This window comes from Garra rufa, chromosome 13 (genome assembly GCF_049309525.1).
Source record: "Garra rufa chromosome 13, GarRuf1.0, whole genome shotgun sequence".
NCBI classification, from domain to species: domain Eukaryota; kingdom Metazoa; phylum Chordata; class Actinopteri; order Cypriniformes; family Cyprinidae; genus Garra; species Garra rufa.
The window spans coordinates 19,500,139-19,519,381 of record NC_133373.1 but is presented as its reverse complement, the minus strand read 5'-3'; the positions used below and the strand labels follow the sequence as shown (position 1 = coordinate 19,519,381).

At 43.9% G+C, this 19,243-nt stretch overlaps 1 protein-coding gene across 1 annotated transcript in view; it reads left to right on the top strand.

Annotated features, from left to right (window-relative positions):
• The window catches only part of traf3ip2a (TRAF3 interacting protein 2a), a 46,304-nt gene extending 27,689 nt beyond the window's left edge, over nt 1-18,615 (top strand). Inside the window, exons 4-8 of the mRNA XM_073852741.1 lie at nt 17,024-17,123; nt 17,843-18,012; nt 18,088-18,176; nt 18,273-18,401; nt 18,502-18,615. Of these exons, the coding sequence (XP_073708842.1) occupies nt 17,024-17,123; nt 17,843-18,012; nt 18,088-18,176; nt 18,273-18,401; nt 18,502-18,615 (602 nt within the window). The remainder of the gene's footprint in view (nt 1-17,023; nt 17,124-17,842; nt 18,013-18,087; nt 18,177-18,272; nt 18,402-18,501) is intronic.
• Nucleotides 18,616-19,243: the final 628 nt, after the last annotated feature.

Here is a 19,243-nt window from a genome sequence, read left to right as displayed (position 1 = left end):
CTGCGATGTCGTGGCTGGAACAACAACTATGTATGTAACAAACTATGGCAATTATAATCTCAGGTACTGATTATGTGCTTCATTTAATGTTAAAAGTGTCTAATGTGAGTTTGAATATCATATTGCATGACATTTATAGGCATCCTGAAAATAACAGATTTTTACCTCAGAGTTTACTTCAGATCTTAAAAATATGATGTTTCACTAACGAAGTTCGGGAGGAGCGTGTCAGATACTTAGCGTAAACATCACAAGAGGAACCCACTCAAGCCAATCAATGCCATAAGTACAAATACAGCCGACTCACCTCTATTCACCCGACGGTTCATCAGTATCCCTCCACCACCCCGACTCCGCACTCCGAGTTCTCGCTACTCCCATGGGGGGTTCTCTGGGCTCGGGACGCTCCCGAGCTCGGAGCCTTTTCTCCGGACAGCACGCCAATCACGCAATACCATACTCCGGCTAATTATATGTAAGCGTGAACTCGTGAAATATATTGTTTATAAAAAATAAGCAAACATATACATTAAAACTGCAAACTCAGTGAGAACCAACAAGTGTTTTCCATGACAAAGATGGTATCAGTCGTACAACATTTTCACTTTCCGGATATGTCAGCGCTATCTATAGAAGATTTTCCTGAACGCAGAAGTCACGCCTGCTCTTAACCTGAAGAATGCTTTGCATTTCCGGTCTCCAGTGTTTCTAGTCAAATTATCATTTATTCTGAGTTTATAAGCTATTTAAATGAGTTCCTATGGAGGCCGGAACAGAAGAGCATCCAATCTGATGTTAGAATTTGCAATGGCGGCGCTCATTGTTTACTCAGGAAAAAGGTCTATAGTCACATGAACATGACGTATTACGACCTAGAAGGCATTTCAAAATACATGTTTAAAGGTTTTGTTTATGACTTTTTAATGAAAAAAGTCAAAATTATGAGATAAAAAGTTGAAATTGACTTATTGACTTTATAAACGCATTGGTCACAGGATAGTGGTCTAAACGGGACATTCCAGAACAAATTAAGTTGGCTTAAAACAGTTTTGATGACCAAGTTCAGTACACACCTTATTAATAAAGCATATAACATTTACAAACAAGCAGAATATACCCCAAAATATGAACACAACACGCAGAATTCTGTTAACAAAGCGCACAAGTAGGTTAAAGCTTGCCGCAACACACCGGCAAAAGTAATTACCATGAATGTGTCAAGATGAAATAGTAAGGAGGTATTTTAAATATTTATTAATAAACTAAGTTTAATAAACGTTTTTCTGAGTCAGTGTCGCAAAGATAAAGCTGCTGACACACCATTTCCTCATTGGACGTGCCTTTAGAGATAAATACATTAGCCCGATTAGCCCGTTCAGAATTCTCCTTCCACAGATGTTATACAGCAAATAATTATTCACAGACATTTAAAAAAGATATCAATATTAACTGTACTTTTTGTAATAACTGTTCTCAAACTCAGCCCTGCATTATGACACTGATGCCATTGAGAAGGTTAATGCCCACATTGCTATAGAGAAGGAATTCTTGACCAAAAATGTTGTGAAGTACTATATCTCTGCACTGATAGGTGCAGCAGAAAATAAGCAATAGGTTACATCCAGAGCTGGGTAACTTGTAATTAAATTAAATTACATTTTAAAATACTAGTTACTGTCACGGGTTGTGGGAGGTGAGAAGAACGAGGGAAACACAAAGGAGCCAGGGAGTCAAAAACAAACTAAATATTTAATAAAGCAAAACCGGGAAACACAACCTCTTGAAACATATTAACAACATTAAGACAGAACAAAGAAATTCAGGAAGAGAAGGGCTATAAATACTAAACAAACGAGGGACTAATGAGGAGAACAAACAAGAACCAGGTTAAAGGATTAATCAATTAACTTAATGAGGACAGGAAACAGACCATAAAAGGAAAGACAGGAGAAACCAATGTAAACAGAACAACAGAGGAGACAATGGGAAAAACCAAAACATAAGTCCATGGGGGAAGAAATACTAGGAACACAGATGTGACAGATCGCCCCCCTCCCGGAAGGTGCGTCCCACACTGTAACAGTACATCCGGGGCGCCCTGGAGGCTGGTGCAGGGCTGGAACAGTGGATACTAGGAAGGCCTCCAGGGCGGATCAGGGAGCTCGAGTAGCCATGGTGGGTCAGGGAGCTTGGGAGGCCATGGCGGATCAGGGAGCTCGGGAGGCCATGGCAGGTCAGGGAGCTCGGGAGGCCATGGCGGGTCAGGGAGTTCAGGGAGCCATGGCAGAGTAGACAGTTCAGGGAGCTGGATGGCCTCCGTGGCCTTGGCCTCAGCACTCGGCCCGCCCAAGGTGGCCATGATCATATGCCCCCCCACCACCAAAAAAAATTTCTTGGGGGAATTTTGAGATTCAGAAGGGCCTTCTAGCAGAGCGGGCTCTGAAGGTAGCACTGGAGGGAGCTCTGGAGTAGCGGACACTGGAGGGAGCTCTGGAGGAGCGGACACTGGAGGGCGCTCTGGAGGAGCGGACACTGGAGGGAGCTCTGGAGGAGCGGACACTGGAGGGCGCTCAGGAGGAGCGGACACTGGAGGGCGCTCTTGGGTAGCGGACACTGGAGGGTGCTCTGGAGGGAGCTCTGGAGGAGCGGACACTGGAGGGCGCTCTGGAGGAGCGGACACTGGAGGGCGCTCTGGAGGCGTGGACACTGGAGGGTGCTCTGGAGGGCTGGGCGGAACCAGCGGAGGGTCTGGAAAGCTGGGCGGAACCAGCGGAGGGCCTGGAAAGCTGGCCGGAACCAGCGGAGGCTCTGGAAGGCTGGGCGGAACCAGCAGAGATTCAGGAGGGCTGGACGGAACCAGCAGAGATTCAGGAGGGCTGGATGGAACCAGTGGAGATTCAGAAGGGCTGGACGGAACCAGCGGAGACTCAGGAGAATCAGGAGAGAGAATTGGGGCCGTAAACTCCATTGGGAGTGCCATGTCCATAATGTCCATGATTGCCATCTTGGCTGGAGACTCAGGAGAGGCCGCCATCTTGTCTGGGAACTCAGGCGAGACCACCATCTTGGCCGGAACTCAGGCGGGACCGCCATCTTGGGTGCAGACTCTGGCGTCTCGGCCATCTTGGGGTCTGCCCGGTTACACTGACGGGCCTTGGAGTGCCTCGGGGTTGGCAGGTGGCCGGAACCATTGGCGAGGTATGTGGGGGGTCCAGGCGAGGGGTGAGCTGGGTTTCAGAGGGGGCTGGATGTGAAGACTTACAACCACTCTTTATTTCTTTAACCTCGATATTAGAGCCATTTAAATAAAGAATGAGGTTGATTAGTTCAATCAAGGAGAAATCACATGTGGGGAAGTCACATCGGATTGTCTCCTCATCCAGTCCCAACCGAAACACAACTGCAAGAGAGACGTCGGGCCAGCTCACCCGATGGGAAGCTCAAGGAACTCCTTGAACATCCTCCAATGTCCGCCCACTCTGCCGTAGCCCCCATAGCCTGTCCTCAGCCTCAGTCATCTTTAATCGGTTCTGTCTTCTGTCACGGGTTGCGGGAGGTGAGGAGAACGAGGGAAACACAAAGGAGCCAGGGAGTCAAAAACAAACTAAATATTTAATAAAGCAAAACCTGGAAACACAACCTCTTGAAACATATTAACAACATTAAGACAGAACAAGTGTTTTTTATTTTTTTTTTATTTTAGAATGACTTCTTTTAATAAAAAAAAAAAAAAAAACTTGGGAAACCTTGATGTAATGTAATGTTTAATGCGCTTTAAAAAAAAAAAAAAATCAATGAATGGAATATATTTTCTTAATCTTCAGTAGCAGTATAATACCATATTATCCTATTTAAATCAATGCGATAAATGAGATCAGGTCAAAAACTTAAGGTCAAAAGTAATCTTAAAGTAGTCTGGTTATATTTCCTAAAATGTGTAATGTAATGGATTACGTTACAAACTACAATTTTTGTCATGTAATTTGGAATCTACCCAGCTCTGGTTACATCTTTATTTTCCACATTAGTATCTCATTGTTGATATAAAAATGGGAGAAAACTAAATAATTTCACAAAATTGTTTAGCGTCCCAATACACTGGATAAGTAAATCTCAAAGAAAACAAAAACAGATGTTGCTGATGGAGGACAGGTAATTAAGCAGACAAGTGGCACTCATCCAGATGAGAATTTTCAACAAATTTTCTCTTTCTCTATATTTAAGGGACACTCTACCAGAAACACACATTTCCACTTTAAAAAAATCTTGCAGAAAAAATATCTAATTATTAAATCTGAATGTTAAGTCATATAGAGGACACGTTAAACTATGAGAAACTCATATCATACCATATCAGCATTTTTTTTATGATTGAATAAAATACATTTTTCTATGTATTTCACCCCTAAAATGTCAGGCCCCGTCACAGACAAATTTGTATATGTATGAATGGTTTCCTAATGATTTTCTTTGATACAAATATATTCATCATCTACACAGTTAAAGAGATTAATTCATCAATATTTCCTCAAACAGTAGATTTTCATATCATAATTTCCTGTGTGACAGGAATCTATCTGACAGAATTTCATTTAAATGTAATCAATAGACACTTAACTGAATAACACAATGTAAAGTAGCTGTGGTTCCACATCATATTACAGCTCTGTTAAAATGGGTTAATACAGTGGTAATATCTACATTGTAATTTAGGGAATTACATGGTAATAACGGAAATTGCATGTAATTTTCTGGGTAATAATGTAGATATTAGCATAGAGACACCCTGTTATCACCAAGCTGAAATATGAAGTGGTACTGTGATGGTAGCCCTTTCTAACCTTGAAGGCCCTGGCCCTGGAATTGTGGCCTTTCTCTTAAGCCTAGATTTTTTCTATTGCTCTCTCTATAATTTCCGCATAGGTCTTTGGTCTCGCTAATTAAACCCATGAATACTTTTTCCTCTTTCCTTTTCTGCCTCCATATATCCCTTTATTTCTGAAGGTGTTTCTCCTTTCTCTCAGGGTGTGCATTTAGTCATGCCCGACATTGCCTTTGTCTCTCAGCTGCACTAACTGGAGCCATCTAACTGCAACCTGCATGAATTGGAATAATTACAGTCATCATTGCTCAAAGCTAATATAAATGACAATTATATCTATATATGTATTGAAATATCATTAATATACAAAGTGCATCCTCAAAAGCAGTGCTACACTGGCGTAGGTAAAAGAGGGACAAAATTCTAAAAGTTTGTCAATGAGCATGTCTATTTATTCAAATAATGTTTTATTAGGGCGTGTGTTAAATACATATTATATGAAATAAAGGTAATAAAGAAGAACAATGCCATTCCTTTGTAAGGCCGTATCACAGGACATGACGAGGCCTAATGGTTGGCCATTTTAAACTGCCATTATTCAGCCTGCTAGCATGCTAGCATAAAAACTATTGGCATGCAATAAAAGAATTTCAGTCACCTTTTACCGTGACAGGGCCTGACACTTTAGCTCATCTTTCTCAAAAAAACAGAGAAAAACAAGACAAAAATTATACAGTTCATCAATAGAACTCACCCTTGGTCAGTGTTAGCTTCACCTCAGTCAAATGATGTCACTTCTTCTGAGTCATACCCTTAAAGGCATATTGCACATTTTATGTTGAGTTTTATATAAACGTGACAGGACTAACCGAAAGCATGGGAACAGTTGTAAAATAGTATCTATTTGTAGAATTTATGTAGGATTTCATGTTTTTAACCAATTAATGTGAATGATAACAACTTAACCCTTGTGCGCTCCTCATTTGGGAGTCACACTCATACTCCTCACGGTCAAAAGTGACCGGACACCTGAAATGTAACTTTTTTTTTTCTTCAGTAAAACCAATCTAATATATTTTTGTTCCATAATATTTTTTCTTTTTTCCTTTGTAATTTTAGAGAATTTTATGGTACTAATGATTATTTATGCAATAATTATGATCTATTTTTTCCACTGAAAATAGAAAAAAAATTAAAAATCCTAATTTTTAAAAATTATTTTTCAATGAATGCAGTATTTCAGATTAAAATAGAGTATAGGCCTTCCAAATCAATTTTTTGAAGACAGATTAGCACCACCTGGTGGGAGCACAGGAAGAAAAATAAGCAATTTCAAAGTGTAACCACTAGAGGCCTGTATAGACATCAATAGAGATGCTAGTGAATTCCCAATTTGTTTTAGACATAATTGCTTACTTATATAATAAGTAATGGACTTTAAAATATATTCAGACATTCTCAAAGAGTACTTTTTGTGAAGTTTTAGATATTTTCTTCTTATAAATAATGATTTCAAATTAATTTTTGCATTATGATTATAGTCAATCCTAAACGGCACTGCACTGACAAACCCAAGAGGCAGTGCTTGCTTCTCATCACTGTTTACTGCAGATTTCAAATTAATTTCCAGTGTGTGTCAGTTTTGCCCACTGCTCTGAGCTTTTTTCTGCATTGTTACTGAATTATTGAATTAATTTGACATACTGTACTCCTAAAACTTTGCTTTGTTACAGACAGCAGTTTATAGATGTGTGTTTGTATGTGTGTGTGTGCGTGTTTGTGCGTGTGTGTGTGTTTATTTTTCAGTCTTGATGTTTTAGAGTGTCACCACTTCACTGCTGTGAGCTTTTTCTGCATTATGACTGAATTATTGAATGGATTTCACATATTCTCAAACGTTTGCTCTATTACAGACACAGTAGTTTTATTGATGTGTGTGTGTATAAGTGTGTGTGTGTGCGCGTCTGTGTGTGACTGGATGTGTCTAAATCACACTCCTGATGTTTTATAGTATCATCCCTTCACTGCTGTGTACTTTGTTTTAGTTTTGTGTCTGATTTGTCGATTGTGCACACAGTTAATCTCTGAATTGCTGTGTTTTTGTCTTTTTCCCATTCATTTCCTATGGTCGGTCATTTCTGACCGAAGAGCATGAGTGTGACTATTTTTTTTACGCCCACTTAGCCTTTTCGAATGATGTCGTAATTTTTTTTCTGTGTTCACATTCCCAGTGCCATAAAAGTCACCAAGTTTCATATCATTCCGATGAAGCTGTGATTTTTAAAAAATCTAAATGTAAAATGTTCCGGTCAGAAATGACCGAGGAGCGCACAAGGGTTAAACTTGTTATTGATATTTTTTTTCTAAATAACAGTTTTAGCATAACAAAACTATGAAAGCTGTAGGTCCAGTTTGGCTGGGGGACAAGGAAAAGTGTTTTTAATAAAGAAAAAAATATCTGAGAACAAAATAAATTACATATTCCTTTACAGAACAACTCACAGAAATCAACCATCAGTCAGTTTTAGAATTTTTTTTGGTTGAAATACTTTTTATTCACTGTAACAAGTCAAGGACAGATAATATACGCTTCTGGTAGAATGTCCCATAAACTGTATACAGACAATGGCAGATGTAAACATGTAGACATTGTAAACAGACTTTGTGGTCACATTTATTAGTTACTGCTTGATATAAACTTCTTGTATTTTTATTAGGGCCGGGACTCGATTAAAAAAATTAATCTAATTAATCAGAGGCTTTGTAATTAATTAATCGAAATTAATCGCATTTTAATCGCATATAAATATTTGACCTGAGAACAGTGAGAAGTAAGTTTTTTCATATGGATTTTTAGTACACCATTGAATAATGACTGAATACATAAACTGAAGCAACAAAATATTGTTTATTTTTGTTCAACCAAGTCCAACAGACCAGTGCAATATTGCCATTAAGTGTAGCAATAGGATACAGCGTTTCCCATAACGAAAACATTTATTTCAGTGAAAAAATAAATCCAAAACTCTCTATTTTAACATTTTGAACAATAGGGCTTTACAATCTTTTGCTTTTTTTTTTTTTTTTTTTTTTATAAATTCTTATGTTTTAATTTTTCTCATAATCAAATGAAAGCATAAACATTTATTTATTTTTAATCAAATGAAAAATAAACCTTTTTAATTTTTGGCAAACAAACAGAGGTTTTCTGTTAAAATCAATAAATAATAATAATCATAGTATTTTTTTCTACAATTAAGTGGTTAATCTTGTTGTTATATTTATTTTTTATCATATATATTGTTTTTTGTCTATTTAAATAGGAATATTGTTCTGTTTCATGTTAAACCGTACTTTTATTTTGACAGGTTGCCGTGAAGTTTCTGTGTGTAAAGTATGATATGATGCTAGTTTTCTCAAATGAAACGGTAAAAGTGACACTGACAGTAGCTTTGGAGATTGATTCTATCTGTTCATGTGAGATGCAAATGCCAAAAGTTAACGGGAGCATCACGCGTGCAGTATAAAAAAACGCGTCTCTGCCATTCTAACATACAGAGGCAAACGGTACATGCAGGATTCATATTAAAACGGTCTTTTTGCATTTCAGTTTTCAGACACTAGTCCATATCGCGATTTGAATTAAGTGACAGACCAACTTTTGATTTATCAATCCAAAAATCGACGAATTTACGTGGCATTCCGCGCTATAGTAAATTCGTTTTTTATGAATGGAGTCCGCGATCCAGTCCGTGTTTTCTTGGAGGAGACATTGTAAACGCGCCCCCCTGAGACAATGGTAGGGGAAACACTGGGATATTTAGAAATATAATAGCCTTCATTTCAGAAATTCAGGTACCCTATAGGTAGGTAGACCTTCTGTAAAAGCATTGAGGTGATACTTGAGGCTCGATGTGCTGCGGTGATATGCGCATTCTGAACGCTTGTTGGTGCTCCAGTATAATTGGTCCGCCGCTGGAACTCATCCAGTGAGAAACGTTCCGCGGTGCAAAATTAAGTGCGATTAAAATGCGTTAAAAAAAATTAACGCGTTATTTTTGTGTAATTAATTAATCTAAATTAACGCGTTAAAGTCCCGGCCCTAATTTTTATATGTTTAACAAGCAGAATAATTGCAACATCAAATGAAGATAAGGTACCGGCAGGCAGATAAAAGTAAACAATAAATGTGTGATTGCTACAAAGTGTGCATTAAATACATTGAACACGGATAACTTGCTAGAACAGACCTTACTGTTTTTCATGCATCACACATGCACATTTGAGCGTCTTCGTTGCCTTTAAATGGCGGTTGGCAAAACCACTTAAAGGTGCATACCGCCTCCAACTACACAACACCAGCATCACAGCTGACATAAAATAAGGATTAGACTGAGGAGAGCCAAAATCCTGATGTTTGATCAGCCCTGATCCCGATCCTTGAAATCTGCTCAGGACATCCTTATTTAAAACCTCTTTAAGTTATTCTTGACTTCTTTGTTGTTATTGTTATATTTGCTTTTATGTCATACCAGGTGGATGCTGTTTAGTCCTTCACTAAAGCTGGGCATGCATTGTGTGATTTCAGCAGTGTTTTTGTTAAATACCAACTCAATGCCAAGAAAAAGCTTAGGATTTATGAGCTTACACTATACAGTCCAAATGTGAAGCTACGACTTGACTGCTCACTATATAAAAAGTGATGTATGTGGCTAGGTATGGTGTCCCACACAGCAGTGAGTAGTGAACACACACACACACACACACACACCCACACACACCCACACGCACACGCACACACACACACACACACACACACACACACACACACACACACACACACACACACACACGCATGTTGGGTTTACATGTTTTATGGGGACATTCCATAGGCGTAATGGTTCCCTTCCGGGAACTCAACACTGCGTCCTGAAACGCTATGGTGAACGCCATTGGCGGGCCGCACTCTGAGTCATAGTCCAACATCCAATAGAAAGACGGGAGTGACGTCACAGGCGCGGTGACGTCAGCGACCAGGAAGTATAAAAGCATGTGCGTTTGAAGCCGGCGTCAGCTTTTGTCATTCAGCGAGAGCGCTCTATGTCGATTGTCTGTCTGTCCCATACTGCTGTTTTTTACGTGCCAGTTTGCACAACTTTTATTTGAGCAGTATGCCTAAGGGGGGAAAAAGATCTTTTAAAAAAGAGAGGAAAGCGGTTGAGCAGCCCCATAGAAAGTGTGTCCCTCCCTGCCAACGTTTCATTGTTGGTGGGGATACACACGATCTAGCGGCTTGGGAGCGGAGCACGCTAGGTCAGCTCTTGAGGGGGCTGACTGCCCGCAGTGCGAGCGAATGCCCCTGCGGTTGCTCCGTTCCGGGAAAGCCCTCTTTGAGGAGGGGGCTTTCACCAGCGTTCCCCGCGGGTCTGGCCCCGCTTCCGTTGAGGCGGAGCGGCAGCTGCACTCGTGGGGTTCGCAGCTCGATCTGCTAGAGGGAGTTGAGACGGGTGATCCCCTATCTCTCTCCTCACCTAGTGGTTCGATTGACCTCCTCTTGGATGAGGAAGCCCGCGCTGCGGTTCCTTCCCTCCAAGGGGAGGAGTCAACACTTCATTTGTCTTCCTCTGAGGAGGTTGACATTGAGAGCGTTGGCAACCCACAACCGCCCCCCCCGTTCACCCCAGTATGAGGAGCTGGTGGAGGTGCTGACAAATGCGGTGGCCAAGCTCAACATCAGTTGGCCACCTGCACAAGATAATGAACCGCAGGGAAGCAGGCTTGATGAGCGCTTCCTGCGGGCTAAATCAGCACCTCCCAAACGGAGCCTTCCATTTTTCCCCGATCTCCACAAAGAGATCGCGAGATCATGGGAAAAGCCGTATTCCTCACGCCTTTTCTCCCCCTCCTCTGATTACTACGGTAATGTGGGGGGGATGGAGGAGTACGGCTACAAGGCGATGCCCCAGGTCGAGCAGACACTAGCGAGCTGTCTGTCTCCCGGCCTGGCATCGTCTCTGAAGGCTCCGTCCTTGCCCACCAGGCCACTAAAAAGTACATCCGGCTTGATGGGCAAGGCATACACGGCGGCAGGTCAGGCTGGTGCATGTTTACACACCATGTCTGTGCTTCAGGCATACCAGGCTGACCTGCTGATGGAGTTCAGCGATGGCGAGGAAGTGAGCGTAACAGAGATGCGCAGGACTGCAGACCTAGCGCTCCGCGCCACCAAGGAGACCGCCCGTGCCATCGGACGGGAGCAGCCCCAGCCGTGCTCTAGCTCCTCATACAGGGAGACACAGAAAAGGAGTGTTGCTACCCGTACCCCTCCGGCAAGACCTAGAGGCCCCTCCGGCAAGGCTCAGCAATACTCCAAGCCGGGGTCCTCTAAGACGAGGCCGGACCTGAGGGTCGTCCTCCAGTCTAAGAGGGCCTCGGCTAAACGGCCCTGATGGTCGTGGCCCAGGGCCAATGAGGGCAGCCCCTCTCGAGGAGTCAGGTGCCCCACCGCCTTTTATGGTGGCCACCTCTCCTCGGGGCCCTCAGGAGATTCGTCAGCTAACCCTGCCAGTGTTACAGGGCGCGGCAATCTCCCGCGAACATCATCCTCCGGTCTCTCCGCCCGGAAACGTAGCGGAACCAGAGAGTTCGCCACCCCCACGGGGGTCTTTAGAGCGCGTACTTCAGGTGCATCCTGCCAGTTCGCTGTTACAGGTCACCAAGTTAGCTCCTCAAATAAATCCAGAAACCAGTCTCGAGAGGCTGGTTCCCTTAGTAGAATTTCTGGCAGCGTGGAAACTACTGCCAAATGTTTCTACATGGGTCCTGCACACTGTAGAGAAAGGTTATTGCATTCAATTCGGCGCCAAGCCGCCACCTTTCAGCGGGGTATTTCCTACTCTTGTAAGCCCCGAGCAGGGTCTGGTAATGGAACAGGAAGTAAAAACTCTCCTGAGGAAGGAGGCCATCGAGGTGGTCCCTCCTCAACACAGAGAATCCGGGTTCTACTACAGCCGGTACTTCATTGTTCCCAAGAAGGATGGGGGGCTTCGGCCCATTCTAGATCTCAGACAGCTAAACCTCTCAGTCAGAAAACTGAAGTTCAAAATGTTGACTGTCAGACATGTCGTGTCTCAAATCAGGTCCGAGGACTGGTTTGTCACGATAGATCTAAAAGACGCATACTTTCACGTCTCCATCCTTCCTCAACACAGGAAGTTTCTCAGGTTCGCTGTCAGGGGCGAAGCTTACCAATACAGAGTTCTTCCGTTCGGCCTAGCGCTCTCACCCCGAACTTTTTCGAAGTGGGTGGATGCTGCTCTGGCTCCTCTGCGACTCCAGGGCATCCGCATACTCAACTACATAGACGACTGGCTCATCCTAGCCAGTTCAGAACAGCTAGCGGCTCAACATCGAGATGTTGTTCTTGCTCATATGAAAAAGCTGGGGTTGAGGCTCAACGCCAAGAAAAGTGTGCTTTCTCCATTACAGAGAACCACTTATCTAGGTGTAGTTTGGGATTCGACCACGATGCAGGCACGAATGTCACCTGCTCGGATCGAGTCGATCCTTACTGCAGCAAATGCGGTCAAGCTAGGCCTGCTACTCACTGTCAAACAGTTCCAAGTACTGTTAGGTCTTATGGCAGCTGCATCCAACGTGATACCTTTTGGTCTGCTGCACATGAGGCCGCTACAGTGGTGGCTCAAAACCAAAGGGTTTTCCCCGAGAGGGAACCCATTCCGCAAGATCAAGGTCACGCGGCGCTGCCTATGTGCCTTAGTCATGTGGAAGAAGCCCTGGTTCCTTTCTCAAGGTCCAGTGCTGGGAGCTCCTTGCCGCCGCGTCACGCTAGCGACAGATGCATCCCTCACCGGGTGGGGAGCGGTCATGAGTGGCCGCTCAGCCCGCGGCCTATGGAACGACCACCATCTCTCCTGGCACATAAACTGCCTAGAGATGCTGGCTGTATTCCGGGCTCTGAAGCATTTCCTTCCAGACCTAAGAAACCGTCACGTGCTGGTCCGTACAGACAACACTGCGGTAGTCTATTACATAAACCACCAGGGGGGTCTGCGTTCACGCCCCTTATACAAGCTGGCGTACCAGATCCTCCTGTGGTCTCAAGGAAAGCTTCTCTCATTGAGAGCAGTTCATATTCCTGGACGCCTCAATGTGGGAGCAGACGTCCTGTCGAGGCAGGGGCCAAGGCCCGGGGAATGGATGCTTCACCCAGAGGTGGTGAAGCAAATTTGGAGAGTGTTTGGTCAAGCCCAAGTGGACCTCTTTGCGACTCAGGAGACATTGCAATGTCCCCTTTGGTACTCTATAGTTCCTCCAGCTCCTCTTGGACTGGATGCCATGGTACAGACGTGGCTGAGGCTTCCTCTGTACGCTTTTCCCCCGATCGCTCTGCTCCCGGGAGTTCTGGAAAGAGAACCCAGAGACCCCCACCCAGAGAGGTGGAAGTTATGAGTGTGGCCCCTGAGGGGGCACAACTCATAGAAGCTGGTCTCCCAACCGAGGTTGTCGAGACCATCCTTCAATCCAGAGCTCCCTCTACGAGGAAATTACGGCCTAAAGTGGAACCTGTTTGCTTCATGGTGTCATGAACGCCGATTAGACCCAGTTCACTGCCCGGTCGGTACAGTGCTGGAGTTCCTGCAAACTCGTCTTTCCGCAGGGTTAGCTCACTCCACCTTGAAGGTGTACGTGGCGGCTATATCGGCTTACCACGCCCTTCATGGCGGCCTTTCAGTGGGCAAAAACCCCCTGGTCTCACGTTTCCTCCGTGGTGCACTCAGGCTGAGGCCTCGTGTGAAACCGAGAGTCCCCACGTGGGACTTAGCTGTGGTGTTGGAAGCGCTATGTAAGCCTCCCTTCGAGCCCTTAGAGGAGGTCTCCGATCGGATGCTTACCTTAAAGACAGCACTGCTGCTTGCGCTGACCTCACTTAAGAGAGTCGGGGACCTGCAGGCCCTTTCGGTGGCCCCTTCTTACCTTGACTTTGCCCCTGGGCTGGCCAAAGCATTCCTTTACCCAAGAGCTGGGTATGTCCCTAAGGTCCCGTCATCAACACCACAGCCAATTACGCTTCAAGCGTTTTATCCTCCTCCATTCGTGGAGCACGACCATAGGAAGTATAACCTAATGTGTCCAGTAAGAGCACTAGACACATACGTCCACAGAGCTGCCCTGTGGCGTAAATCAGAGCAACTCTTCGTTTGTTACGGCCCCCCTAAGAGGGGGTGCCCGGCTTCGAAGCCCACTATCAGTAAATGGATCGTTGATGCCATTTCTACTGCCTATGAGTCCTCTGGTCTCCCATCTCCGTTGGGAGTCAAGGCTCACTCAACTCGAGGCGTCTCTGCCTCTAAAGCTCTGATGGCAGGTGTCCCTATCCAGGACATCTGCAGTGCGGCGGGTATATTCCTCTTGTCTGGTGGTTGTTCACAGACAGAGATGTATTACCACTCGCGTCCTGGCAATTTCCCCAGGCGGAGCCATTCCAGTGTCCTGACAATTTCATCAGGCACTTCTTGTGTCCCTCTTGTTCTGGCTGTTCCCAGACAAAGGACTACCACTCTCTCCTCGTGTGCCTGAGGGCCGAGGTTCATATATCCCTCTTGTCTGGTGGTTGATCACAGACAGAGATGTATTACCACTCGCGTCCTGGCAATTTCCCCAGGCGGAGCCATTCCAGTGTCCTGGCAAGTTCACCAGGCACTTCTTGTGTCCCTCTTGTTCTGGCTATTCCCAGACAAAGGACTACTACTTTCTCCTCGTGTGCCTGAGGGCCGAGGTTCATATATCCCTCTTGTCTGGTGGTTGATCACAGACAGAGATGTATTACCACTCGCGTCCTGGCAATTTCCCCAGGCGGAGCCATTCCAGTGTCCTGGCAAGTTCACCAGGCACTTCTTGTGTCCCTCTTGTTCTGGCTATTCCCAGACAAAGGACTACCACTTTCTCCTCGTGTGCCTGAGGGCCGAGGTTCATATATCCCTCTTGTCTGGTGGTTGATCACAGACAGAGATGTATTACCACTCGCGTCCTGGCAATTTCCCCAGGCGGAGCCATTCCAGTGTCCTGGCAAGTTCACCAGGCACTTCTTGTGTCCCTCTTGTTCTGGCTATTCCCAGACAAAGGACTACCACTTTCTCCTCGTGAGCCTGAGGGACGAGGTTCTTATATCCCTCTTGTCTGGTGGTTGATCACAGACAGAGATGTATTACCACTCGCGTCCTGGCAATTTCCCCAGGCGGAGCCATTCCAGTGTCCTGGCAGGTTCACCAGGCACTACTTGAGTCCCTCTGGTTCTGGGTGCTCCCAGATGAAGGACTACTACCCTCTCCTCGTGTGCCCGAGGGCCGAGGTACATCTATCTCCCTCTTGTCTGGTGGGTTCCACAGACAGAGATGTATTACCACTCACGTCCTGGCAATTTCCCCAGGCGGAGCCATTCCAGTGTCCTGGCAGGTTCACCAGGCACTACTTGAGCCCCTCTGGTTCTGGGTGCTCCCAGATGAAGGACTACTACCCTCTCCTCGTGTGCCCGAGGGCCGAGGTACATCTATCTCCCTCTTGTCTGGTGGGTTCCACAGACAGAGATGTATTACCACTCACGTCCTGGCAATTTCCCCAGGCTGAGGTCTGTTCCTGTGTTCTGGCAAGATTCACCAGACACAACCTTTTCCACCCTTGTCCTAGCAGACACTAGGCAGGGCTTTGGAATTATGGGGGCGTTGATATCTCGTTCCCCATAGCGTTTCAGGACGCAGTGTTGAGTTCCCGGAAGGGAACGTCTCAGGTTACGTATGTAACCCTGGTTCCCTGAGGGAACGAGACACTGCGTCTCGGACCATAATTCCCGCATCCCTGCGGCGCTCGCTTCATTCCTTTGAGCTGACGCCAGCTTCAAACGCACGTGCTTTTATACTTCCTGGTCGCTGACGTCACCGCGCCTGTGATGTCACTCCCGTCTTTCTATTGGATGTTGGACTATGACTCAGAGTGCGGCCCGCCAATGGCGTTCCCCATAGCGTTTCAGGACGCAGTGTCTCGTTCCCTCAGGGAACCAGGGTTACATACGTAACCTGAGACGTTTTCATACTGTACAAACCGTATTTTCTATGGCCCAACACCTACCCTACACCTAAACCTAGCCCTCACAGGAGATTGTGCACACTTTTACTTCCTCTAAAAAACTCATTGTGCATGATTTATAAGCCTGTTTCCTCATGGGGACCTCAGAAATGTCCCCACAAGGTCAAAATCTACTGGTATTACTATCCTTGTGGGGACATTTGGTCCCCATAACATGATGAATACCAGGTACACACACACACACACACACACACACACACACACACACACACACACACACACACACACACACACACCCGGAGCAGTGGGCAGCCTTTTTTGCTACAGCACCCGGCGAGCAGTTGGGGATTCAATGTCTTGCTCAAGGGTCTCACCAAAGTGGTGCTATTGAGGGTGGAAGAGAGCTGTTCATTCACACCCCCTACCTACAATCCCTGCCTGTACCGACACTCGAACCCGCAACCTTTGGGTTACAGGTGTGACTCTCTAACCATTAGGCCATTTCTGCCTCACATATGTGTGAAAAAAACATGTGGGACCCCCCCGAACCCAAAAATGTGTAGCCTCCATTGCTTCCATTCAAACCATGTCAAGTTTAGTACAGTCGGTTTGTAGCTTTTATGAAGGGTTACCATCATTTCTGACATGTCAGAAATGGATCCAACCATCAGATTGCAGGTCGGGAGAAGCTAATCACCTCTTGTTACCCCTTGTAACTGCACAACGAAACACACATGACAAAGCTGAAATTTGGCCTGACTCAAAAAAAAAAAGTAATGCGTTTCAGAAATTGTCTCAAAAGTGGATGAAAATCACATAATGTGTGCCTGGCTTAAGGTAGGGAATTGTTCTGAAATCTGACTTTTTTTTATAAAGACTTTTCATTTGTGTGATTTGTTTTTTCTTGCCCCCTAACTCATGAGTTAAATTTCACCCATGATGACAGGGGTTCAAATTCTGCAGAAATCTGCAGAGCTCTGTGCACACAGATTTCGTGTTGGCCTAAACGAGTAGCCTCTGCAGATATGCAGTCATAACTAAACTATGCACAAATTTAATTATGTGTTTTCTATCATATGTTATTATGTATCTTTATAGATGAGTACCCACCAGAGGTTTTATATCACTGGCATAAGCAACCTGCAAATTATCCACAGCCCAACTATCCGCTGTATCATCCTCTACCAGAGCATGCAAGGTACTATGTTCATAACTCACAACTTTATAAAACTTTTTTTCTCCAATACATAATTTGCCAAATACCAATCTTCAATTCCATTTTTAAAATAGTTATTTCATTAGGAAGGTAGAAGGTCCCAAGTTCTCAAGCTACAGTATGCTACAGAGTGATGTTGTAGGACTTCAAGATTTTTTTAGAGCATTATTTTGCTTTTTTTCATGTTTTTGTAAACATTTTCTTCAAGTGTCTTCAGTTTTATGATTCACATGTATTATTTTTTTGTTCTGTGATTGCAATACATAAAGTGTTAAATTGACACCATAGCTCTGCCCCAAAATTGTGTAAAATGCAATTAAATTGTATGATTAAGCTTAGTCATACAAGCTTACTTTTGCATATGTAGGTTGACTAGTTCCTCAAATGTCCCATACTTTGCTGGTCTTGTGATCATCATCACAAAGAAATCTGAAAAAAAATAAAATAATAATTTATGTTTTCAAATTTACATGGACAAGTATATGAAACTCAAAGCAGAATAATAACAATATTTAAAACATATGTTATTTACAATTCTGAGATACGAGTTTGCTTTATATATGCATAATGATACTTTTTATATACATTTTTTATTGATTATCATATCCATTATTGGCTAGTGTTGGCATACTTAAGTACAGGTGTTATGACACTGAACTTAATTGCCCTAAATATATAAATGCTTTCCTTCCATTTTGGAGGTTGATCTCTAGACAAGCGGCAGTTGTGAGACCCTCTCAAGTCACATCCCGTCAGAGCACAGCCCCTGTGAGAGAGCTCATTTCAGAAGTGTGCGTCCAGCCTTCCCAACCAGTTGCTGTTGGTCACCCTCAAACACTGAGGAGAAACATCAGTCTTCCTGATGACTGCAGTGAGTGATGCTTCAAAAACAGATTTCCAGATCACCATAAACGTTGACAACATACATAATTTTCATGATTTTCAGGAGACATTTTCATAACATATTCTGTGGACACTGCTGCAGAGTTGATGCCCTTTGTGAATTTTTTGATTAATCAGGGATTCAGACCGGCTGTAAGAATGCCTACTTTTTGCATATTTACATTGTAAATTCATAAAATAATTGTTTGTCATGTGTAGATATATTAAACAAATACATTTTTTTTCCAGATTGATATATTTGAAGACAGAGTTAGACAAATGGACATCAACAAATGGATGGACAGTTTTTTAAAAAATGTAAGAAAATGTATGTATTATTGTTACAACGGGACAAAAAAGAGTATTCTTTTACAGATGGTGTGTGTAATATTTAGATATTTTAAGCATTCACAGGTAGATCAAGAAGTTTCAATACTGTGAATTATAGATACTATTAGGACATTGTGTTTTTTGTTAGACCAACTTGGTCAGTCAACATGACAACATCAGTCGAAAGTCTACCATTGGTGCGAGTTTGGGAAGTGAAACTGTTTATCCAGGGCTGCCAACTTTTGAGTTCAGCTTGGAGTGAGAATTCCCATAGCAGTCATATAGGGGGGTCCGGGGACATGCCCCCTGGAAGAAAATTTTGTACATTTTATAGTTAAATTCATCTAGTGCACTTTGAAGGTTCAAAATTAAGAGCCCCAGTACAGGTTCAGTGTGCAAACTAAACTAAGAAGAAAAAAAACTAGTGAATTGACATGTTTTTGAGGTTTAAAGGGGACTCAAACCTCTTTTTAGTTGTGATATCAGTCTAAATTACACTCACACTGCTGGTGAATTTGGAATTTTGCTGTTTCACAGGTATATTATTTTACCTTTGTAATACTTTTGTCCTAATTTCTACATTTGCAAGCAGGGCCTAAAACATTTTGAGAAAAATCTGAGAAAATTTACCGGCCATAAATATTTTTTCCTGGCCATGAAACTAAGGTTGTAAACTAGCGGCATGAAATGATGGAACACAGAAAGAAGGCTCAGGAGGTGGATGTGGAGCTGGAGAGAGGAATGACAAGGCGGATGCTGACTGAGGGAATCATCAGAATTGACATCCCAGGACAGAGATAGAGACTGGAAGGTCTGTGGCTCATCTGCATTGCAATAGACACAAACGTAGAGGAAGATCCAAGAAGCTGGAGGGAACCATCAGAAGCAGA